The sequence below is a fragment of the Tilletiaria anomala genome (genome assembly GCF_000711695.1).
Source record: "Tilletiaria anomala UBC 951 chromosome Unknown K437scaffold_57, whole genome shotgun sequence".
NCBI classification, from domain to species: Eukaryota; Fungi; Basidiomycota; class Exobasidiomycetes; order Georgefischeriales; family Tilletiariaceae; genus Tilletiaria; species Tilletiaria anomala.
In genome coordinates this window covers 19,659-41,389 of record NW_013546965.1, presented here as the reverse complement: position 1 = coordinate 41,389, position 21,731 = coordinate 19,659, and the positions used below count along the sequence as shown (strand labels likewise).

The window sequence follows — 21,731 nt, the reverse complement described above, 5'->3', positions numbered from 1 at the left end:
GTTGATGCGTTGATAGTTATGCCAAGTGTGCACAGATGCTGGCCAAAAAAAAAAAGTGTGCCCCGAGTTCCGTGTTTCCGACGTTGGTTCCTCAGTTATGACACTTTTATGCTCCCCTCTAGTCTCGCCTCTCTTTCTCAATCATCCATCCGCACCTCATTCGCACAGGCGTCTTCTTGTGCCTGATACACACCTGCAACCCCCCTCTCGACCACCGTGTCAAGTACTGGAGAACCTCTGGATAGCACTCTCCTGGTAGCTTATCGACTTATAGCAGGCTGCTCGGTCGCGTATCACCACAGCGCCGCCTCTACAAGCATGGCGGACACCCTGCAGGCCGAGCCGGCAGACTTTGAGCCGGGGCCTTCACGGGTACGCGTGGCGAAGCTAGCCAAAAGGAACCGAAGAAATGAAGCGCAAGGAAAGGCACCACAGAGTGGCGATGTCGGAGCAATTTCCATTGACTGCGGGAATAAAGGAAGGGAGCCTGCGCCCGAGGATGGGACGCAAAGTATGCCCCCAGTCGACACCATGCCCTCCAGCGAGACTAGCATCAAATTCGATGTCAAAGGGAAAGGAAAGGATAATGACTCTGATCAAGACTCGTTATCTTCCTATACATTCGCATCGCTTGGTGTAAGCCAAGCTCTCATTCGTTCCCTTTCGCACCTGTCCATTCATACGCCCACACCAATCCAAGCGCTGACCATCCCGCCGATCCTGGCCTCCTCCTCGGCCATTGCCTCGTCATCAGCGGCGGTTCCGCGGGACGTCATTGGTGGAGCACAGACGGGAGCAGGCAAGACTTTGTGCTTCGCGCTCCCCATATTGCAAGGTCTGTACGTCGATCCCGTCGCTGGCTTTGCCCTTGTCTTGACGCCGACACGCGAGCTCGCCGTGCAGTTGCATGAGCAGTTCCTGGCCGTGGCGCAAGGTGTGAAGCATGGCGGCGCGTCTATGGGATTGAATTGCGCTCTTGTCGTTGGTGGCGTAGATCAGCTTCGACAGGCATCGCAGCTGGCCGACTCAAGACCGCACGTCATCGTCGCTACGCCTGGTCGCCTTGTGGACATATTGCAGAGCAACGCGGCTGCGGTCGGAGGGTTGCTAAGCAGGTGCAGATTCGTCGTTCTGGATGAAGCGGATCGCTTGCTCACCAAGAGCTTTGCGCCGCAGCTGCAGTATCTCTTCAATGATGTGCTGCCACCGGCTGAGCGTAGGCAGACCCTCCTGTTCACCGCTACGTTGACCGAAGCAATCGATGCTTTGGTCAAAAAGGGCCAAGAAGATGCCGAGAGTGCACTACGTAGATTACCAGCGGGCGAAGCGAGGCCCAAGAAAGGTCCTCCGCTGGTGTGCAAGATCGAACAGCCGACAACCACACCGGAAATGCTGATCCAACGGTACATCCTCGTGCCGAGTCACATGCGCGAGGTGCACCTCTTTCATCTGCTCAAGCATTCGCCAGCTGGAAGGCGAATACGGGCTCCTTCAGATGCAACAGAGGCTGACGCCACTGCAGATGACTCTGGCGATAAGAATGCAGCAGAAGATGTGTTTGACGACGACGCAGCACAAGGACAGGAAGAAGGATACGACAGTGATGATGAGGACGAAGTGCAGAGCCGACTGAAAGCGACGCCGACCATCATATTTGTCAACCGGTCCCTCGTCGCAGAGCAGCTCTCGCGCCTACTTACGCAGCTCTCCATCCCCAACGTATCGCTGCATTCTTTACTCCCTCAATCTACACGCTTTGCCAACTTGCACGCCTTCCGCGCACACCGCGTCCCCATCCTCGTCTCAACGGATGTCGGCAGCCGTGGGCTGGACATTCCCGAGGTGCAGTGCGTGGTCAATTTCGATGTTCCTGCCAACTGGGAAGACTACGTTCATCGTGTCGGCCGTACCGCGCGTAACGGAAAATCGGGCTGGGCGGTCAGCTTTGTGACCGAACGCGATGTCGAGTTGATCCAGAGCATCGAGGCAAAGATCGGCGTCCAGCTTAAGGAGCTCAAGGGTTACACAGACACAGCAGGCACGCAAGGGCGGAAGAAGGTGGGAGAAGAACGGATCTTGGAGAAGCTCAACAAGGTCATGACGGCCAAGCGTACGGCCAAATTGGAGATGCAAGACGAGAAGTTTGGGGAAACACGAGAGCGGAACAAGCGCAAGGCAGAGCTCGCAGCTGCCGCTGCATCAGGGAACAAAAAGCGAAAGAAGGCAAAGCTTCGCAAAGAGTAGAGACGCATAACTGTAGCTTAGCCAGAATTTTGCACGACTACTATACAACATAAATCGCCAATCCAACCAGCCGAATAGGGCATCTGAATGATGCCAGACGATCACCGGTATCCCCCCAGCGGCCGTGGCGGCCCTCCAGCATCTACAGGCGGGGGCCCCTGGGAGAAACTTGGCTGTGCGCCCAAAGCTGGTGGTGGTCGACCATATACGGCTCCTTGCGGCGGCGGATTCTGTGCTGATCCAGGCTGTCCACCGAAGCCTGTTGGGGACCCCTGGACGAAGCCAGGTGGTGGCTGAGCAAAATTTGGCGGACGCTGAGCGAAGCTCGGGGGAGGTTGGGCAAAATTTGGTGGCGCACGCGGACCGCCTGCCATGCCGTTTGGCACCCCCATGCCCATGGGCATGCCCATGCCTGGTGGTGGCCCAGAGAACTGTTGAGGGGCATCGACGCCTAGTCGGATGGGAGCACCAGAGCCTATTTGCGGCGGTGGCCGCGAGCCCCATGCTCCGGCTGGGGGACCTCGGCCCATCCCTCCCGGCCCTGCAAAGGGGGGTGGATGTCCTAAGCCCATCGCTTGCACATCTGTTCCTTGCTGAAAGGCTTGCGGCCGTGCAAGTCCTTTTGCATCATAGTTCGCAACGATTGAATTGATGATCGCTTGCGCCTGCGCCTTATCGATGCCTAAGAGAACATACCGCCACACATTTTCATCGATAGAGTCAGCTCTGACTGAAAAAGACGCATATTCAAGGGGAATAGTACTCGCCGACATAGTAGTCGCGGACGTTCTGCAAATGATTTCTTCCGCTGTTGTGCGCTTTTCTCACTATGCGTAACGCGGAGGTGCGGGATCAGTGCCTCTGAACTTGCACAATATCAACTTTGAACGCAGGTAATGACGTACCCGATGTGGAATCATGCGTGAGAAAGACGTCGCAATAGTCTGCAGAAGTCAAGGATGAGCGATGCATCCAGTCAAGGAGCGGGTGGAAGCGGAGACGTACCGCAGTAATGTTTCCCCATCGTGGAACCTCAGGTGCAAGCTTTGCTTCCCTCCTGCAGCTGGACACTCGTCGCGCAGAGTATCTGCTTTCTTGTGCTCGGTTGCACGCCGTCGAAGTCGTACCTTGAGCAACTGCGTGCGGTGAACGAGGGGTTGGAGAAGAAGTCTTGATTGATCTCAAGTCAAAAGTCATTCTGGCATTCCGCGAGTGTATGTATTACTATTATAGCGATCATCGCGTCGAGCCTTCCACCCGTTGATCCTCTGTTCTCTCACTGCTGTGCCCAGCCACACTTCCATGAAGGAGCAGTCTTCGACACCCGGAATCGCGCGCTTTCGGATGACGGCTGCAGCTTCTGAATATCTGACTGCTGACTGCTTTGAGTTCAAGTACTTCTGCCATCCAATCTAGACGACACTGCAAAACGCTCACTAATCCCGAGCGAAGCCGCAGTACAACTTGGTCGCTCCCTGTTCGAGCGCACGCCAGTGAGGCATCGGAAAGCAAGATGGCTGACACGGGCGCGGACGTGGGAATTGCCAGTGGTGTAAATGAACCGTTCGACCTGATTCGCTTGTCGCTCTCAGAACGGGTGTACGTCAAGCTACGTGGTGATCGAGAGGTGCGAGGCACGCTGCATGTGAGTGGCATTCCTTGGCATCCTCTACAAATCAACCCGCACGAAGGACAGATCTGCTGCGCCATTGCGATCATGGCCGGCCCTATCGCCTAAGGTCCGACACTCAGGTCTGTGCGACAGACTGACCTTGTTTCCCCTCTTTTTCTTCTGATGCTTCTGAATGGCTCTACAGGCGTACGATGGCCACATGAACCTCATCCTGGGCAATGTGGAGGAGACCGTTTATCTCGTCGACGAATCAGACACCGTCAAGGTGAGCCCTTCCGTCTCGTAGTCTCGTGTTTGCAGACTGTGCAAATAATGCAGGCCGGGTTCAAGAATAGCCTACATCTGCAGCGAAGAAACCAAGGATCATCGCTAATACTCTTATACCACATTCTTTGCCTCAGGCTGTCAAGCGCAGTAGCGAGATGCTCTTCGTAAGAGGTGATGGTGTCATCTTGGTGAGTCGCATCCACGCCCTTCTTGCACATGCAAGACTGGGCATCTGGTATTGCCCTTCACACAGCTGTCTGACACTTCAAGCGATGCAACATTCATAATCAGGTATCTCCACCGTCCCGGTCATGAGGCCAGTCGGGCCGAAGGGCCGTCTGCAGCCAGGCTGTCGCGCCTGGCGGCAATAACGAGCAAACCATTGTAATCTGCTGCATATGAGTATGTGTACATTTAGGGGAAGTAGGCTATCAGGCAAGACTATCGAATCTAGCTCTTCAAGGTGCCATTCCAACCACCGGCTGGCAAAAGCGCAGCAGCAACTTTACGCCCTTCCTCCTGCAGCATGTTGTACGTCGAGCTCGCATTGCGTGAGTCTTGGACTTCAAGTTGAATGCCTAGGCTGCTGCCCAAGTAGGCTCTGATCTGTTGAGGCGGGGGAAGCACAGTCTTTCCTGTACCAAAAAGCAGAATTTCTGCATAGAGGAAGGTACGCAAGTGCGCATTTAGCCGGGCTGTTCCATTAGGTAGAGTAGTGAGAATCGACGATTACGTACCTGGCTTGGGAGCAATGACTTCCAAAATCTTCCAGATCTCATCTCTTCCTCCTGCTTGCTCCAGCCACTCTTCCCATCCTTGTCCGTTCGGCGCCGCCCGGCTGTGATCCAAAGCGGGCGGGAGCCATAGAAAGACTTGGCCGTTGAGCAGAAGTAGAGGCTGAGAGACCACGAGACCGTCTGAGAGTGTGAAACTCTGCGGTGACATGGATGTGATTGTCACTGGACCCTCTGCCAAAGAGCCCAGATCTCCTGAAGGAGAGGATGGTGACAGTGCATTGGGAGATAAGATGTTGGTAAAGTCGCTACGGCAGTCGGGGCAAGTGAAAATCGGTTCAGAGAGTTTCAGGCGTACACGCAGCCTCAGTCGAATGCACTCACTCATAGACTGTCCGATCATTAGGGCCGACAGGCTTTCCGCCAGGATCAGGTTTGCGGATCGCGCTGACAGTCGAAGAATGCAAGAATGTTCGTCTTGGGCAACGCGGAAAGTTCCCTGCTCTGCATGAGAGGGTTGGCGGAAGTTTCAGACGAGCATCCTTTCGTCCCTTCTCGCCAACACCAATGCTCCTCTTGCCGCCATTGATACTGCCGCTGTTTGCGAAGGAATTTCGCGCGAAAAGTTGATATTCACGTTTGCAGTACAGACAACCTGCAGATGGGAAGGTCGACGCCGAACCAGCTGACTGCGGAAGGTTGATGTTGAGGATAGATTGACATGCACGCGTTCCGGCGCGTGACATGGCAGGGACCAACATTGCTAGATGGTGACGAGAGTGCTTTCAGCGGTAATGCTGGTCTATTACGGGTGAATGCGCATTCGCTGAGTAGGCACTGCTCGCGAGGATACGATTGCTTGAGTGGAGTGCATTGTATTATAGCAAGAAAGAAGCAAGCAACCTCATCATCGCATCGCATACGATCGAGGTCGAGATAATGCGTGACGAGTCAATGCGTTGCGGCACCCAACAAGCACAGAATTCAAGGGCTCTGTGCGCAAACGCCCTTCTGATCCGTGCCAGTGGTCGCCTCAATAGTTTCACGTTTAGGTGGAATGTATACAGAGAGGTACACTCGCGCGATGCATGATTGTGATTGATTCGCCTCACATCTCTTCGTCTGCCACCACCAGCATGCAAAGGGCATCATCATGCCATGTATGCATACAACACGGCTCGCAAGAATATCATCAGGGGTTCATTCATCTTGCAATCTCTACGGCACATTGAAACACTCTATACAAATAAGATTACTGTTGCATGCATCAAGGCGCCGAGGCGTGGCTTTTTGGTGGTGTTTTGCCCCTTGCTTCGCCTTGATCCCTCAATCGGCACTGGTCATCGATGAGGTGCAAGGTCTGAGGCATTGTTTCGCCCAACTGGGCGGTGCGAACCCGGAGGGGCGCAAGTCAGATCACGCGAATATGGCGAGCTGGATGATGAGATGATCAAACCGCTTGTGGTCCTTTTCGCTGCCGGGTCCGAGATGCTTGATGATGCTAAATCAACAGCTAGACATGGTAATCCACATCTGACAGGGCGCCCGGCGGCCGGTAATGATGGCATGGAACTAATCTGTCGACATCGAAGCGCATGGCTTCACATGACGAAGTTCTACAAAACGAAAAGCTGGGCATCGGCATAGAAATTGTTACGCCGTGTGTGATGCACGAATGGAAGTAGCTGCTGGCTCGCCATCGCAACATCAGTGATGCGCTCATGTCTGATCGCTGGACTCTGGAATATTGCAATGTGCTAGCGGGCTTCCCTCGTAGAGTGCAAGCAAAATACAATGTGATGATTTCCGATCTGTCTGGAATGCTCTGCACTCAGCCGCTGCCAATATTCCTGAATATAGCTTGAGGGGCATGCAACCCGCTATCCTGTGACCTTCTGATCCGTGCTATGGCTGTGTCGCGACCGGCGCGTCCCCCTGCCTGGCTGTGAGCGTCGAACCATATACTTCGGCCACAGAGGCGGCGCTGCCTTGCCCTTCGAGCGCCTTGCTCTTCTCCAAGGCCTGCTCCCACTCCTCCTTCCACACGGCCAGATCCTTCTTGATCGTATTCATCTTGATCGGCTTGGTGAGCCAGTCGTCCATGCCGACGGACAGGCCCTTTTGTTGGTGGAAGTCGTCCGATAGCGCCGTGACGGCAACGATGCGACTGGCGACTCTCCGTGTAGGGCTGAATGCTAGGAGCTTGTCCTGCTCCACCTCTTCTCGTTCGAACCTGCGCATCTCCTCGCACGCCTCAAAACCGTCCATGCGCGGCATGTTGATGTCCAGCAGCACGACGCTTGGCCGCACTTCCTTGAATAGCTCCACCGCCTCAACGCCGTCAGTCGCGCTGAACTGCAGGATGCGCGACTGCTTGAGCATTTGCGTCATCACGCGCATGTTCAGCGGGTTGTCCTCCACACAGAGCACGCTGAAAGCGCTTGCTTCCTCCTCTGCTTGCTTACGAACAGTGTCGCACGCGGCCGCGGGCGGTACCGCCGCCGCAACCGTTTTAGTCGCCGTCCTGCGCAGGGCTTCTCCAGGTTTGGAAGGCCGAGCGTTGCTACCTTGGTTTTCTTCGGTGGAAGCGTCTGCTGCCGTGTCCGGGGATGCTTGCAAGTTCGGGGAAATGATCTTTTGGTGCATGTGAGCGAGCCCTTCCATGATAGACTTCATCGAGCCCGCAAAGATGGGAAAGGCGGACGACAATGGTGAGCGACCCGACTCGCTGTCCTGCTGCCCTGTCGAGCCAAACTTGCGCCGGAGGGGCAGCAAGGGAGCGCGCGCTTGCGGAGCTCGAAGGATGGCGTCCATGGTCGACGGGGCGAACAACAAATCTGGAAGGATACCTCGACTGCTCTTCTTAGCAGCCTTGAACAGCCTTTCGTTTGCAGTACGCTCTTCGACAGTCTTTTGCTTTCCCTCTTCATCCTCTCCATCACCAGAAGTCTCCGATCCCACGAGTGCCTGTCCGTCCATCCTGCCGACTGAAGCGGAGTATCCCTGTATCTCGTCTTTGTTCTCTTTCAGATGTTGCTTCTCAGAAAGGCTCTGCGCGCTAAAGTAGTCGCCTTCACTGCAGCTGCTTTCGCATTTGCCATTGTTCGCCTTGACACCAGCCAGTGCACCGGATACTTCGCCATCGATGGCCTTGCTGAGCTGCGACAAGCTGTAAGCGCCGAGCAACGCCTCAAATGCCTTCGGGCCGAAAGGCTTGCGTGTGACAAAGACGGGCGGTTCGCTGCGGTTCAAGGAAGCAGCTCGCTCGATGCCAACATCTTCGTGCGCCTGCAGAACCCCGATCTTGACCCCCGGCCGGCACTGTGCCAAGACTGCTTCCACGCCCGCGTCCGTCTGGATGCATTTCTCCTCTGGCAGCAGAATGTAGTCGCAGTCCTTGATGGAGGTCGTGCAATAGAAGTTGCCGAATGTAGCGAGTTGCGCAGTGATGGCTTGCGCCAACCGCTGCATCCCCATCCCCTCAAACCCGTACAGGTAGACGAGTCTATCAACGTTGCTCGGCGGCAACTCCTGGCCGGGGGAAATGTCGGTATTGTAGTGATGCACCACGGGGATGGTGACAGTGACGATGGTGCCTCTTCCTGCGTCGCTGGCAATGTGCATGCGTCCGCGGAGCTTGCGGACGAGGGAGGCGCAGAGCGTCATCGATAGCCCCGCACCCGCTTTGAACCTGTTCGCTTTCTGGAACGGCATGAAAAGGTTCTCCTGCATGAACGTCGACGTCATTCCCTCGCCCGTATCCTCCACGACGATGGAGATGAGATCGTTGCGTATCGCTGGCGGCGTTGGAGAGCGCAGCGCTTCGGACGCAAGGGCCGCTTCGGCGTACCGGTCAGTTTCGGCTTGTGCTGCGTCGAGTGTGTCCTCGCCTGCGATGCCAGGCATGACGGACACTTCCACGTAACCTTCCTTTGTGAAGCGCAGCGAGTTCGAAATCAGCTTGTGCATCAGCTTCTTGACTGTCGTGACGGACACGACAGACTTGACGTGTCGAAGTGACGTATCAATCTCTGAAATCACACGGGGCATTTCGGTACACACGGGTTATAAGTTCGGTAGCGTTAATCTCTCTGACCCTGCGCACGAAATTTGGAGGAAAGGGGGGCTGCAGCAAGCCACTCACGCAAGATGAGCTCTGGGGGTGGTGGCAATCTCGCATCAGCGTCCTCCGCCCTGAGCGCGCGCACCTGCTGGTTCCAAGCTTCGCACGCGACCTCGTCCAGCAGAGTGCCAAAGTTTACCGGCTCGTCCAGTATCGCATCCTTGGACTCTAAGTCCCTGCCGGGATGAGCAGCAGGCCCGTGAGCGGAATCGCCCAGGCCAGCTGAGTTGGATGACGGTGCTGGCGGCGAGGTCAGCGGTATGCCGTCTATCTCGCGCTCCGAAGATGATGCCGAAGCGAGGATTCGCGAGCGAGATTGAGAACGCGAGTGCAGCATCGGCGTGTGGACATTCGCTTCTGAAGCGTCGCTTTGCGCTACCCTCGGCGTTGATGCCAATGTCGATGTCGAGATAGGAGCAGATATGGCAGGATGCACATATGCCAAATTCGACACAGGCAGCGAGGAGGCGTCGTGTAGCGCCAGTCCGCGGAAGGCATTGGCGAGCGATGTGGGTGCACCAAGGGCAGCTGCGCGTGGCTCAACCGCAGTGTCGATGACCGGGGTAGTGGGAGCGATCGCGGCCCAGCTTCCGAATCCGTGTGCTGCGTCGCGGTCGGCAAGGAGGATTTCGGAGGCGAAGTCGTTGTAGTCGTCCAGGATGTTGTGCAGCCTCTCCACGAGCCCGAGCGCGCCGTCGAGCCGCGAGAGCAAGCTCCGGCGCTCCTCGCGCAGCACCGCCGCCAGATCCGAGGCGGTGGCGGCGGATAGGTGGCCCTTCGGAAACGAAAGTGGTGGCGGTGTCGCGCCGTCTGATTCGCTGCCAACCGCTGCGCCGCCGGAAGGCGTCGTCGGAGCGCTACTGGTATACGGCGGTTCCGGTTGCGTCAAGCTCGCTGGCGTGGTGGCGAGGGAAGGTGAAGAGGATGAGGCAGAGGATGTGGTTACAGTGTGTTCGGATGTCGGTGTTGAGGACGAGACGATCGGTAAGAATGGGGGGGAAGTAGAGTGGTTTGCCGAGTTCGCCTTCGTCATCACCGCCGCCATGGGGAGAGCGCCGGGGCTTGATTTACTACGCCCAATTGTCGCTTTTGCACCTCCGGCGCCTTCGTGTTCGTGCGCCGCGGCAGCATCAGCCCCCCTCGCCTCCTCGCCGTTCTCCCCTGGTACAGCAGGCGGATTGGTTCCTGCCGCTGCACTCGCACTCTCCGGCGAGCCAAAGCACCTGGACTTGGCGGCAGCAGACATGACGTGCGACGGGAGGCGCAGCTGGCTCGGTACCTGCGCCAAGCTCTGCCCGGTGGAACTGACGGCGTCGAGGACGTGTTGGGCGGCGCGCTTGGCCTGCACGCTCGCCACTTTGGCTAACACATGCATGTTGGCGTGCGCATTACCATGCGTGTGTGCGTGCGCTCGAGCCGAAGCGAATAGACGCGTCCTACCCTGCAACGGCGGCTGCGACGGCGCCCGAGCGGCAAGCAGCGGATGGGCATCGGGCAGGTTGAACGCGGCGGATTGCGCGATGTCTTTCCGCAGGTATTCGAGCATGGAGAGCAACCCATGCACGGGTGTACGTAGCTCGTGCTGCACAGATTGCATCTGTCAAAGGCAGAAAAGGTTGTTGCAGGGCGCCGTCAGCGGTTCAGAGGCCTGCACACACCACTGCGTCTCACGCTTTGGCCATGAATGAGGTTTGGCCACTCACTAGCTCAGCAACATCTGCCGTCGCTGTGCGTTCTCCCCCCGATCCAAATGAAGTATTTGCAGAGTCTGTTCCTGCTGCGCCTTGCGACAGTCTATTTGCTGCATGGGAAATGCTCGTGCGGCGTTGCGCTAAGCTTTCTGGCGCGGGCTCTGGCGCCGATGCTGAGGCGGTGCTGCTACTTCCGCTAGCAGAAAGGGGGACAGATGAACGAGAGGACCTCGCTGCAGTGCCTGGTATATCACTCGACTCGGGTGAGGCGCCTTGAGCAGGTTCGGAGGAGCTGGTTGACGGCGATTTGGCGGCATCCAGCGCGCCGGATGCTGCGCGACTGTGCGAGACCGAATGCATTGCTGCAGAGCGCCTTGCGACAAAAAAGGTATCAAAAGGGAGGTTGTACCGCCCCCCTTCCGTTGCGAATGTGGGGGCTGCTGTGGACGATGTCGTGGGCCATCAGATGGTTAGGCCGGGCAGGAATTCGATCGCACACCGACACTACGCCGTGCCTCAAGGGCAACAAAGAGGGTGTGAAAAAGCTAGTGCAGGTGCTGGCGCGCGTCACGTGTTCATTGCGCTGTCCGACGGCGAGGTTGTGTGCGTAATCTGGACGTTGGGTTGAAGAAGCAATGTTTGCATGAATGCTACTTGCATAAGCTGACGATGGAGGTCCAATGAGCTAACGACAATATTCGTATTCTGTGCCGGCGCTGCGCATCACGCAGTATCATCCGGCGGCGGTGAATGGAAAGTGTGACCAGCATGGCCTATCGGCCGGGAGAACCGAGAAGGGGCCAAGAAACAAAATAAAATAAATGAGGCGGTCAAAGGACTGTCTACGTGTAGCGCCGAGCTGATCTGTGCGGCCCGTGCTGCGCTGGGTACCCTCCCCCTGAGCGCTGAAGGCAGGTCGAACACAGCACTGCTGCAGTGCTGCGTGCCTCCGCGCCCACCATCTCAGCAGCAACACTCCCCAGCAGATCTGGCTGGATGGATATCGATGTGATAATCGCTGCGTCATCACTCCTGTGACCGTCCAAAGAGCAAACATCCTTGATGCATCTCGTTCGTTCTCCCTTGTTATTGTATGTCGTTGTGACCATGGGCTGCGCTCGGCGCTACAGTCAGCTCAACTCTCTTGGGAAGAGCTGCATCTTTCGCTTGTCTGCCAAGCTACCGCAAAGCTCGATAGGCACCGCGTGGTGACTCGCACCTCAAGCGCCCATCCACTCCATCCCCACGCATCGCTCACGAAGCTTGTCACGAATCCCTAGTACGGAAGACACTTTGTTCGGTCTTCAGTGGCAAAAGATAAAGGTGCTATCATGGTCAAGTCCCATGGTGAGTGCTCGCATTATAAACTGGAGAAAATGAACATCCTATAGCACGACCATCTGACTGACAACTCGATGCATGTGCTCGACGAAAGCCGGTAGGTAGTGCAGCCTGCCTCTCTCGATAGAGGACGCGGTCAAGCAAATAGAGTGTGCAAAGGGGATGAATCGCGCGTCTGTGCAACCTGGGCCGTCGCGGCTGCGCCGTGTCGAGCCCACCACCATCAACAGCAACACCACCGGTAGCAGCAGCAGCAACACTCCGAATGGTTCGTCCGTCAAGGCCCCGAGGGCCTCTTTGGTCGCTTCCAGGGCTGTTGGGAGCTCAAGGTCAACCAAGACACAGACATCAGTTCTTCCTATGGCGGAATCATCATCATCATCTCGAACTGGGGTCCCTCCACCACGTGCCAGTGCAGTATTGCCACGCTCCTCGTCGGCCAGACAGCTGCAGCTGCAACAACAACAACGCCAGCGAAGCGCAAGCACGGCAAGTGGCGTGATCGGTGCTGGGAAGATCACTAAGCCCAGCACGGAGAGCGAGATAGAGGGAAGGAAGCATACCCGCAGCGCTAGCCTCGCTGGAAGCGTGGCAGCATCGAGGACTGCTGTCGGACCAGCAGCATCTGTAGGGCGTCGAGGCGCTCCCCTCAAGACATCAGGCGCACTGCCTACCTCTCGGGGCACACCGACGCCTTCTCCTTCTCGCAAAGGAGCCACGACGGCAGCACTCGCTGCCAACTCTGGCTTGTCAGCAGGGCAAAGACCAGCTACATCCACAGCCAGCCCTCGCAGTCAGACCAACGCACCGCAAAGGAGCCCGGAGGGTAGACCAGCGCTGGCATCCGCTACGAGGGGTGCATCCACACTGCCACCCACATTGCCTTCGTCCAAGTCGATGAACAAGCTAGTATCATTGACACCTGGCTCTGAGAGAGCGTCAGCGATCAAGCACGTTCTTCTCGGAAAGAGCGCTGTCGGTCGTCCTTCGGCTGTGAGCAAAGGCTCTACTCCACGAGCATCGAGCGCCCAGGTTCCAGTCGAAGGGGATATATCTGCTACGGGCGCTGCTCCAGCGGTGAACAAACGATTGCCGAAAGCGCAAGACTCACCAGTGCGCAGGGCGACGGGAGGTGCAAAGCGGAACGAGAACCCGGTGGGACGAGCTGCCGCTATTACGGCCATCGCCGCTGCCACCCCTCCTGCGCCTTCCAGTAGCAGTAACGCACGGAGTAAGCGCTGGTCGACGTGGACAGGCGACACGGCCGTCAACTCAGACCATCGCCCATCGTCGGCGAGCGACGAGCCAGATCATGAACCAGGACAGGCCGATGTGCCACAGGACAGCGACGCCATTGGCCGTGTCGTCGTTCGGCGGTCGAGCGACGTCGCGACTGACCTGTCGTCGACAGACGCCGAGGCGCCCTCGCTGTTCTCTGCTCGCTCGCATGATGGCGCCGATCGTAGGCGCGCCAAGCCTGGCACGTTCTCCTCGTCGCGGCCTACCACGCCGGAAGGCACTCGAAGCGCAGACGCGGACACGTCCGAAGAGGCTCCTTTGCGTCTCGAAGACCACGCTGACGAGGTCGAGGACGACGACAATCCGGCGTTGGACGCGCTGCTCATGGAGACAATGCACGCGCTCGAGGTATCCAACGCGCTGGTTATATCGACGCTCTCGTCTCGCCACGAGCTTGCGCGGCTCCGGGCGTACGAGCGCGCGCTGGACACGACAATGACGCAGCGCGAGGCTGAGCTGCAGCTGCAGCTTCAAGGGAACCGCATGGCCATGCAGTGGGTTGAGAAGGCGAATGCCGACATGCAGGGCTTGCTGGACATGTGCAAGGTCTTGGGCATTGGCTCCAAAGGCAGTGGCAGCGGCATGACGCGGACCATGTCAGATATGCCGACGGCGAGCGCCAGCATGGTCTCACCGCAATTCTCCTTCCCGGCTCAACTCTCTTCCACCTTGCGCCCATCCGCATCCCCGGCATCGTCGTCGCACTGGCGCATGCCGTCGTTCTCCAACCCGCTCGTATCTCCGTCCATCGGTGGCGGGAACGGCCTCATGGGCATCGTCGAGGCCAAGGATGAGAATGCTACCATCGGCAAGACGGCAGCGAGGAGATTGGAGAAGGTGCTGAAGCGCACCATACCTACTGCTCCCTCCGCGGAGGAGGGGCAAGTGCGTTCGGACCATCATGCGGCAGACACTGCGTCCGAATTTGCCGCCAAGAACCAGCTGGAGTCTTCCGCTATGAGCGGCCCTGTGGGGTCTGGCGCCGCGTCGCACGCTTCGCTCAGCAACACATCGTCTGCGCTCTCATCGTCGACTCTCGGTACTGTTCCCTTGGCTTCGCCGCTCGGTTCGCTCATAAAAGCGCCGCCTCCGCCGCCGTCGGCTGCGACAATGACAACCCAGCACGATCGCATACCCTCGCAGCCTGGCGGCAGCAAAATCGATGGGACTGGCTCAGGCTTTGGCTTGCGACGGGGGAGGAACGTGCCCTCGTTGCTTACGGGCCTCGCTTCGCGCAGCGTGTCGACTGCGTCCTCGTCGTCACTGGCCGACGCGTTCTCATCGCAAATGATGACGCCCGACACCTCTGTCAGGGGCGGCGGCGGTCCGATCGATCCGCCGCCGGTGGCTACACATGACGTGGGGTGGAGCACAGTGTCGCCGATGCCGTCCATGTCCAAGGGCCGCGTGTCATCCATGGAGGCGCTGCAGCACTTCTCCGCATTGAAGGGTCTTGGACGCATGCCTAGCAACCTTGCGCCGTCCGAGGCGGGCTCCGGTAGCGTGCGTTCGTCTGTCATATACCATGACGATGACGATGAGGACGACCGTGACGATGGGGACTCCGTCGCGGACAGCACCGCCAGCGGCGCCATCTCGACTGCTTCCGGTCTCCGCTTGCCCAAGCGACTCTCAGGCATGTCTGTCCGCAGCCCTTCGCTCGCCACGCGGGCCGAGGGCCATCGCTCCAGCGCGAGCCTCTCCATGTCGCTGCAAGAGAATGGCATCGAAGGAGGCCTCGTATCGATGCTCAATGCCGAGGAGAGCGGCAGGTCGCTCAGCGGCGCATCGTCCGCGTCCAAAGGCGGCACGTCCTCCAGCCGCGCAGACAGCACCAGACTGGGCGCGATGGCAGCGCTACAGAAACTGAATGCCAACGCCGCCGCTGCTTCCAATCAACCTACACTCTCGCTCGCGAGTCCCACGGCGGCGACTACCGCAGGCTGGGCGACATACATGCCTTTCTGGCTCAGCACAACCGGCGCGTCGCAGCCGCCGCAGTCGCCGCAGTCGCCGCAGCAGCCGAGTTCTGTGCCGCCACTTTCACCCGCCGCTCTGACCCCTCAGCGTCCGAAGAGAGAGGAGGAGGCGCGTAAGGAGCTCGACAGTCTCCTTGCGGACGGCGGAGACGCCACGACCAGCCCGCAGCATGCGCGCAAGCTTTCGCAGGCGTCGAGTTTCGTGAACAAGCGCACCAGCTTGATTAAGTCCGAGATCGCGCGATAGCATCATCCACAGTTGTATTCCGCTTCGCTTCGCTCCGCTCCTTCCGGAGCGGAGGCGCTTGAGAGCGGTCGTTTTTGATTTTGTAGTTGTAAGGGAACAAAGCTCGCCAAGGTCTACGGCGTCGAGGTTATCTACATGCGTCCACACGCTCATTTATCTGCCCATCTGTTGTATCTACACTGCTTGCCCCATCTTGTATTTGCATCGTTTGACTTAGTCCATCCGGTCTGCCATGCATTTATTTACATTCGAATGGGATGGGTCTGGTCGTTTAGCATGCGGTGTACGCTCAGTACTGAGCACGGTCAGTTGAATATCTTCGACCCGCCTCAGCGCGTCATGCGGCATGTCGTACAGCCGTGGAGAGCGCGGAATGGGTTAAAGCGGTCAGCGAAAGTAATATATGCATGTCTTTGAAGCAGGCGGTGCTGTGCTCCCATTGCCGTCGCCACGAATTAATCAGCGGTCTCCTAGTGTAGCACGCTTTCGATGTCGCGGAGGTCCTGACGACATAATTTGGAGACCGACTAGCCCGCGTGGCCCTCTCTCGCGCTTTCGTCGCGGCTGCACACAGCCAGCTAGAGTCTCTGGGTATCGTGGCCCAGATCCTGGCGCCAGACGCGAAACCAGAAGCAGCGCCTCGCATACTTGGAATCATCGCAGCCGTGTGCGATTATCTATCAAGATGGTGAGAAAAGCGTCCTATTACTAGCATTGCCCGTACATATACGCTGCACATGGTCCAGCATGATGCGCTGTGGCTCGCAAGGCAGAACGAGCACTTTTGCGGTAGCACAGGATACCTTTGTTGGCACATTAACTCTTGTGAATCCGTTGTCTGACATACTCGCTCGGCCAATTTCATCATCCATTTCACTAGTCCACCAAAACATCAAAAGAAGCCGCTCTGCGTAGCTTCCGTGCCATCACGAATGCCTCGACTGCCGATGCTACGCGGCTGCTTAAGAACAACTCCTATCGTGTCGAGGCCGCTGTAGATGATTTCTACAATGACCCGGTCGCTATATCCAATGCGGCCAAGGCGGGCTCTTCAAGCAGTATGGAGAAGAAGAAGGTAAAAGAGGCTACGGAGAAGCTGGGAAAGTTGTTCGATGACTACAAAGGTGCGCTTTCGTCAGAGACGGTGACTCTGCCCGTGGAAGCTAGCTTCGAGCATGGGGCTGTAACACGACTGACGTTCGCCCCGTATACGTATTCAGAAGAAGGTGCGGACGAGATGGATATCGAAGGCACACAAGAGTACTTTGCGCATCTCGGGCTAGATCTAGAAGACGTCGTCGTGCTCGCGCTCTGCTTCTACCTCAAAGCCCCTGCCATGGGCAAATTCAAACGAGCAGACTTCATCAAAGGGTGGTTGCTGCTCGACAAAGCGGCTACGATCGAAGCGCAAAAACAGGTTCTTGTTGGCCTTCGAAAAGATTTTCAAGAAGACAGGCGCGTTCGGACTGAGGCGGGCAGCAGCGTCAACAACGTTGCGAACGGCTCGCCATCAGAGAGCGGTGGCCTGTACACAAAGACGTACGAATTCACCTACGGCTTTGCGAGGCGGGAAGGTCAAAAGAGTCTAGGTATGTGCCCAACTGTACTGTGTGACGCTAGATTGTGAGCAACAGGACGGCATCGCTGACCGTCGCCCTGCATCATGTGACAGATCTCGAGACTGCCATTGCATTCTGGGACTTGATCATCCCACATGCTCCTACATTTGCAAAGTCGGACGGGAGCAGCAACGGGAGCTTTACTCAAGGCCAGTTGGAGATGTGGAAACGATATCTAAAAGAGAAGACTGATGGCCGCGCCGTGTCAAAGGATACTTGGGCACTGGTGCGTGCTATACCTTTCTCGCTCCTGAGTCGCACAACTACGAGGAAACGCTGACTTCCTACGCGCTTCAATCCTTCGACACATAGTTCCTCGAATTTACAAAGGAGATCGATCAAGACTTTAAGAACCATGATGAGGATGGTACGTCGTGTTGCCAAGGCTGCGATCGCGTGCCATCATGCTTTAACAGCAACCGAGACTGACGCTGGCACGCGAATCTGCTTGCCCACCTGCCCATTTTTTTCTCGAAGGTGCCTGGCCGTCGGTCATTGATGACTTTGTGTACTGGGCACGAGACGAGATCGCGGCCGGCCGCGGGCCGAATGCGATGGAGGAGGATTGAGCGTGTCGTGTGAGCTTTTGCGGTGATGCACAAGCATGGGGTCGGCGGCAATGGGAACCGGACAGGGTGATTTTAAGCTACCGCCGGGTGGAGCCGGTCAAGGTGCTATTCGCATGTATCCGAGATCCAACCATGCTCTCTTACAATACATGCCACATTCGACGCGAAGTGATTCTCAAGGCGATTCTGCGACTGATACAATCACGAGAAGTAACCTGGCAATATGGATTTGGTTCAATGCATTGGCACGTGACGGATAGGAACACACAGCCCCGGTGCCACATACATTTGGCACAAAGGCTTTCGTTGCCGCCAGCTACGCGTCGGCACTCCTGTCGCTGTCTCGCGGCATCTGGCCGGCCATCTGGCACACTGCTCCTGTGCCTACATGTAACACCTCTCGCAGCTTGCTCTCCCAAGAACCAACTCATTAGCTCCCTGCCTTGGCCATCATCAATACTATTCAACCTCCCCCGGCTTCTCTACACCCCCTTCACCTCACGCCTTCCTTCACGACCCTCCTCGGCCTCTCTCTCCCTCGTTCCCCTTTCCGTCCCCTGCCGGCTCCACCCTGCTTCTCGTGTGTGTCGTCACGAGGGGAGGCAGAGCCGCTCCCTCTCCCGAACGCGCAATCGTCACTCCTCTACTCTCAATTCTCGTACGCCTAACGTCAGTTCTAACATCCAAGAGTAGATGGTGGGATAGCGGCTCGCTGGCGAGCAGCTCTTCGACCACGACCTCCGAAATATATCCGTCTTCAGGCTTTGAAACTCACGCACTTTCATTGGGCGATCGGATTCGCGCTCACGCTTTGCACGCCACTGGGTAAGACACATCATCTCACAACGTCGACGCAATTCCCCCCTTGAAAATGCGATGCTAATCACACTATTTCCAGCACGGGGACTTGAGCCGTGCTTGCATAGCTATAATGTGCTTTTGTGGACACAGCGCAGATTGGAAGCGCGAGGAGGTGCCAGATCACAAGGCGCGTCGTGCTGGCTACGACGCAGAGTCTCGTGTACCTTGGGCTGACCCTAGTGAATGGCTCTACGTTCGCAGTTTGATTTCATTGATGTCCGGGATTATCGGTCTAGGGGATGCCTGACTCAGCTCAGGTGAGCATATCCGCTCATGCCAGCTGACTTATCCACCTTTGTCGCTTATCTATGCGCGTACCCGAATTTTACCTTCGACATGCACAGATATGGCCTGCTCTGGAGTCTGATCGCCAAGTCGTTCGCAGTGTACATTGCCGACATCTACACAGCTGTGACACTGCTGGCCATCGGACACTTCCGCTCGAGCATCTACCAGAACTGCGACAAGAATGGTGGCAGCAGCTTTTACGTCTCGATCGACTACTCAAAATGGATTTTCTGCGGCTGTATCCTCTTCTCGTTCCTGCTCCTCGCATATGAAGCGCACAAAACTCGCGCAATTGTCAGAAGTAGAGATATCAGCTATGCGTACACGTGAGTTCATACAGAATGTAGGCATCAGACAGAGGTCAAGTCCGCTGAATTCTCTGCGTTTCAACTCAGGAACGTGATGGCAAACAACTACTACTCGATGCGAAGTTACAACCACTTTTGCTTCTTCTGCCAGATCAACAATTCAAAGAAGAAGAAGGACGAATTTGCTTTCTTCATCTTCTTCACCTTCAAAGGATGGAAACGCCTCCTCGTTGCCGATGGTCCTCGCCAAACAATCAACGCACTGACCTTGTTCAACTTTGCCAAGTGCAAGGGTTTTAGCACCGAGTTCAGCGACTACTACGAAGGCTCGTGGCTCACCGCTGCTCTGCTCATCACGATGCTGTTCACCGTCCTCGTTTTTGCGGCCTCGATGATTCTGCTCCTGATCGCGGGCCTGATGTACCTGCCTATGCTGTGTTATATCAAGGGCAACCTAAAAGAGTACTGCTGCCACAAGATTGATAAACGGATCAGTGAGCTGGTGCGTTTCAAGAAAAAGCAGCGACTGGCCAAGCAGGCAGCAATCGCACGCAGAGAGGCCGAGGGCGATTTCTCTCACCTGAAGAACAAAAAGGGCGAAATCGTTGGGCGCGCCATCCCGCAGCCGACACTTCCGACGCTCGATGTCGACCTCCTTGCTGACGACAGCAAGGCTTCCAACCCGAACAGTGCTGCTGGCTCTGTTGTAGGGCACAAGCGGGTTGGGAGCGTCGCGAGCGCGATGGTCCCGCCTGGCGATGTGCCAGGCATGGGATTCGCAGAAAGTCCTGGCTTCCCCCCGGGTGCGTTTATCGGCATGGGCATGACCCCACCCGCGAGCACGATCGGACACTATGATAATGGCGGTGGCGGCGGGATGTATGGCGGCGCAGACGAAAATGCCAGCAGTGCGCACTTGGTGGCGCACGCTGGTTATGCGGGCGGCATGGGCGGTGCAGGTGTCGCGGGGACGGACGGGTGGAGCACGCCGAATACGCTCAGCCCTGACGCCATGCCGGTGCGCATCCAAGGCCACATGCATGATCTCGTTGGCAATGGCGGTGGTGATTGGGCCCCCTCGCACGGGCATGGCCAGATGGTGCCCCCCTGCGCACCGTTTGCCGATCCGTACGGATATCCCCCAGACCACGCTGCTGCGGGCTACTCTCCGAAGCTCGCGCCTGTGCAGTCGCATTCTCAACAAGGCTGGCCTCTCGGTTCGAGGTCAGCGTCAGGGCCTGTGTCACGGTCAGTATCGGAGTCTGGATCGGCAGCAGCGGCGGCTCCGCCGATGGCGCCGGCACCGACCATGGTGGCAGACGTCGGTCTCGACTTTCCGCCACTGCAGCATGCGCAGACGAGCGGCGTGCAGGGTCTGGAGTACCCGCCTCCCATGCCTCCACAGGCGCAGGCGGGGCCACAGCGGCGGCAGCAGTTGCCGGATCTGGGTGCATACATGCCGTACGCGGAAGAACAGCTGCCGGATCATCGGCAGTACCAGCCGCATCAACAGAAGCAGCAGCAACCATACGCGCATCAAGGTTACGGGCAGGCATATGGCCAGCAGGGCTCGTTCCAGGAGCCATCTGCAGAGCAGTATCAGATGCAGGCGCGGCAGCCTGTGCCGCTGATCTATCCGTCTTCGCACGCCGACGCCGATGCGGAAGCCGAGGAAGGTTCGAGCTTCTTTGCACAGCTCAGGGCTGGGAGCGCCCCGCCGCCGCAGCAACAGCAGCACCTGCACAGTGAGGCGGCTCACCATGGTGGTGCAAGCTTCGATGGCGGTGGCCGTGGCGGGGGGGTCAGCGGCTCGTCGCGGCAGTCGTCGATGAACTTTGAGGACATCTACGCGCAGTACGTTTCCGGTGCTGCTGGAGAGGACGAGCCACAGCAGCAGCCTCTAGGCGGCGGTGGCGGCAAGCATGATTCCGTGCTAGACACGTACTATGATCGATGATACACGACGAGGGACAATCTTTTTAATCGATGTGTTGATCAATTCGTTGAGCCAAAGCAGGCCTGGCACAGGCGATTCCCGACTGCAATTCGCACCTATCCTACCAGCTACGTACTGCTGCCATGCGATCGAAACGGGTTGAAATCGACCAGCAGTAGCAAACATCCACCCCACCATGTATGACGTCCCCCGATCGCTCCGCTTGTCCTCCTGCGGCCGATTTGATTTGATTCGGAACAACGACGGCGGCGTGCGCGCTTGTATTCTACAAGAGAGAAGCGGTTGGTGGGATCGAATCGAATCCAATCGAATCATGTCGTTCCGCCCGTTAGGAGAGGAGCGAGTTGCTACATGCAGGAAAAAAGAAACAAAGGGATTGGGGAAGGGTTGGGCACCCACCATAGCACACTGGGCACTTGAAGCTGCTGGGAGAGTGCGTGGATGCCGGCAAATTCAAGCAAACCATTCTTTCTTTTTCCATGCTTGATTTATTTCCTCCCCCCTTCTCTGTCTGCTGAGTGGACTGCCGCGGGACACCGCTACTAGTCTCTAAGCGTGCCATAATAGTTGG

At 57.3% G+C, this 21,731-nt stretch overlaps 8 protein-coding genes across 8 annotated transcripts; 5 read left to right on the top strand and 3 right to left on the bottom strand.

The window, feature by feature from the left end:
* Positions 1-152: 152 nt before the first annotated feature.
* Positions 153-2,306, top strand: K437DRAFT_257297 (DEAD-domain-containing protein). Its single transcript, XM_013387072.1, has one exon. It carries the CDS (start codon positions 532-534, stop codon positions 2,242-2,244), a length of 1,713 nt encoding a protein of 570 aa, XP_013242526.1. The 5' UTR covers positions 153-531; the 3' UTR covers positions 2,245-2,306.
* Positions 2,257-3,407, bottom strand: K437DRAFT_257295 (zf-U1-domain-containing protein). The gene is made up of 4 exons (XM_013387071.1): positions 3,250-3,407; positions 3,150-3,188; positions 3,012-3,071; positions 2,257-2,926 (listed from the first exon to the last, which is right to left on the bottom strand). The coding sequence occupies exons 1-4, from the start codon at positions 3,266-3,268 to the stop codon at positions 2,346-2,348; spliced, it is 699 nt and encodes a 232-aa protein (XP_013242525.1). The 5' UTR covers positions 3,269-3,407; the 3' UTR covers positions 2,257-2,345.
* A 338-nt stretch (positions 3,408-3,745) lies between these two features.
* K437DRAFT_248164 (Sm-like ribonucleoprotein) lies at positions 3,746-4,672 on the top strand. The gene is made up of 4 exons (XM_013387070.1): positions 3,746-3,889; positions 4,062-4,142; positions 4,279-4,332; positions 4,436-4,672. Exons 1-4 carry the CDS (start codon positions 3,758-3,760, stop codon positions 4,457-4,459), a joined length of 291 nt encoding a protein of 96 aa, XP_013242524.1. The 5' UTR covers positions 3,746-3,757; the 3' UTR covers positions 4,460-4,672.
* K437DRAFT_274757 (uncharacterized protein) lies at positions 4,595-5,861 on the bottom strand (the record flags this gene model as incomplete). The annotated part of the gene is made up of 3 exons (XM_013387069.1): positions 5,263-5,861; positions 4,882-5,186; positions 4,595-4,800 (listed from the first exon to the last, which is right to left on the bottom strand). The coding sequence occupies exons 1-3, from the start codon at positions 5,637-5,639 to the stop codon at positions 4,595-4,597; spliced, it is 888 nt and encodes a 295-aa protein (XP_013242523.1). The 5' UTR covers positions 5,640-5,861.
* Positions 5,862-6,627: 766 nt separating this feature from the next.
* K437DRAFT_295010 (uncharacterized protein) lies at positions 6,628-11,336 on the bottom strand. Its single transcript, XM_013387068.1, has 3 exons — positions 10,705-11,336; positions 9,023-10,598; positions 6,628-8,909 (listed from the first exon to the last, which is right to left on the bottom strand). The coding sequence occupies exons 1-3, from the start codon at positions 11,050-11,052 to the stop codon at positions 6,784-6,786; spliced, it is 4,050 nt and encodes a 1,349-aa protein (XP_013242522.1). The 5' UTR covers positions 11,053-11,336; the 3' UTR covers positions 6,628-6,783.
* A 4,663-nt stretch (positions 11,337-15,999) lies between these two features.
* K437DRAFT_257289 (defective in cullin neddylation protein 1) lies at positions 16,000-17,911 on the top strand. The gene is made up of 6 exons (XM_013387067.1): positions 16,000-16,246; positions 16,439-16,682; positions 16,779-17,147; positions 17,231-17,403; positions 17,490-17,544; positions 17,655-17,911. The coding sequence occupies exons 1-6, from the start codon at positions 16,244-16,246 to the stop codon at positions 17,744-17,746; spliced, it is 936 nt and encodes a 311-aa protein (XP_013242521.1). The 5' UTR covers positions 16,000-16,243; the 3' UTR covers positions 17,747-17,911.
* K437DRAFT_144783 (uncharacterized protein) lies at positions 17,670-18,651 on the top strand. Its single transcript, XM_013387066.1, has 2 exons — positions 17,670-18,571; positions 18,645-18,651. The coding sequence occupies exon 1, from the start codon at positions 17,879-17,881 to the stop codon at positions 18,437-18,439; it is 561 nt and encodes a 186-aa protein (XP_013242520.1). The 5' UTR covers positions 17,670-17,878; the 3' UTR covers positions 18,440-18,571; positions 18,645-18,651.
* On the top strand, positions 18,276-21,585 carry K437DRAFT_257288 (uncharacterized protein). The gene is made up of 5 exons (XM_013387065.1): positions 18,276-18,571; positions 18,645-18,734; positions 18,809-18,864; positions 18,952-19,221; positions 19,291-21,585. Exons 2-5 carry the CDS (start codon positions 18,678-18,680, stop codon positions 21,158-21,160), a joined length of 2,253 nt encoding a protein of 750 aa, XP_013242519.1. The 5' UTR covers positions 18,276-18,571; positions 18,645-18,677; the 3' UTR covers positions 21,161-21,585.
* The last annotated feature ends 146 nt before the right edge of the window (positions 21,586-21,731 follow it).

Bases quoted from the DNA above. Each gene is read 5' to 3' on its own strand.
- K437DRAFT_257297 (XM_013387072.1), top strand. From the start codon at position 532: ATGCCCTCCAGCGAGACTAGCATCAAATTCGATGTCAAAGGGAAAGGA.
- K437DRAFT_257295 (XM_013387071.1), bottom strand. The intron at 3,072-3,149 runs GTACGTCATTAC...CGTTACGCATAG, and splicing joins CACGCATGATTCCACATCGG to TGAGAAAAGCGCACAACAGC. The intron at 2,927-3,011 runs GCGAGTACTATT...ATGTTCTCTTAG, and splicing joins CGTCCGCGACTACTATGTCG to GCATCGATAAGGCGCAGGCG.
- K437DRAFT_248164 (XM_013387070.1), top strand. From the start codon at position 3,758: ATGGCTGACACGGGCGCGGACGTGGGAATTGCCAGTGGTGTAAATGAA. The intron at 3,890-4,061 runs GTGAGTGGCATT...ATGGCTCTACAG, and splicing joins AGGTGCGAGGCACGCTGCAT to GCGTACGATGGCCACATGAA. The intron at 4,333-4,435 runs GTGAGTCGCATC...ATTCATAATCAG, and splicing joins GAGGTGATGGTGTCATCTTG to GTATCTCCACCGTCCCGGTC.
- K437DRAFT_295010 (XM_013387068.1), bottom strand. From the start codon at position 11,052: ATGCATTCGGTCTCGCACAGTCGCGCAGCATCCGGCGCGCTGGATGCC. The intron at 10,599-10,704 runs GTGAGTGGCCAA...TGCCTTTGACAG, and splicing joins CGGCAGATGTTGCTGAGCTA to ATGCAATCTGTGCAGCACGA. The intron at 8,910-9,022 runs GTGAGTGGCTTG...GTGTGATTTCAG, and splicing joins ACCCCCAGAGCTCATCTTGC to AGATTGATACGTCACTTCGA.
- K437DRAFT_257289 (XM_013387067.1), top strand. The intron at 16,683-16,778 runs GTGCGCTTTCGT...ATACGTATTCAG, and splicing joins GTTGTTCGATGACTACAAAG to AAGAAGGTGCGGACGAGATG. The intron at 17,545-17,654 runs GTACGTCGTGTT...TTTTTCTCGAAG, and splicing joins TAAGAACCATGATGAGGATG to GTGCCTGGCCGTCGGTCATT.
- K437DRAFT_144783 (XM_013387066.1), top strand. From the start codon at position 17,879: ATGCTCTCTTACAATACATGCCACATTCGACGCGAAGTGATTCTCAAG.
- K437DRAFT_257288 (XM_013387065.1), top strand. From the start codon at position 18,678: ATGTGCTTTTGTGGACACAGCGCAGATTGGAAGCGCGAGGAGGTGCCA. The intron at 18,735-18,808 runs GCGCGTCGTGCT...CTACGTTCGCAG, and splicing joins AGGAGGTGCCAGATCACAAG to TTTGATTTCATTGATGTCCG. The intron at 19,222-19,290 runs GTGAGTTCATAC...GTTTCAACTCAG, and splicing joins GATATCAGCTATGCGTACAC to GAACGTGATGGCAAACAACT.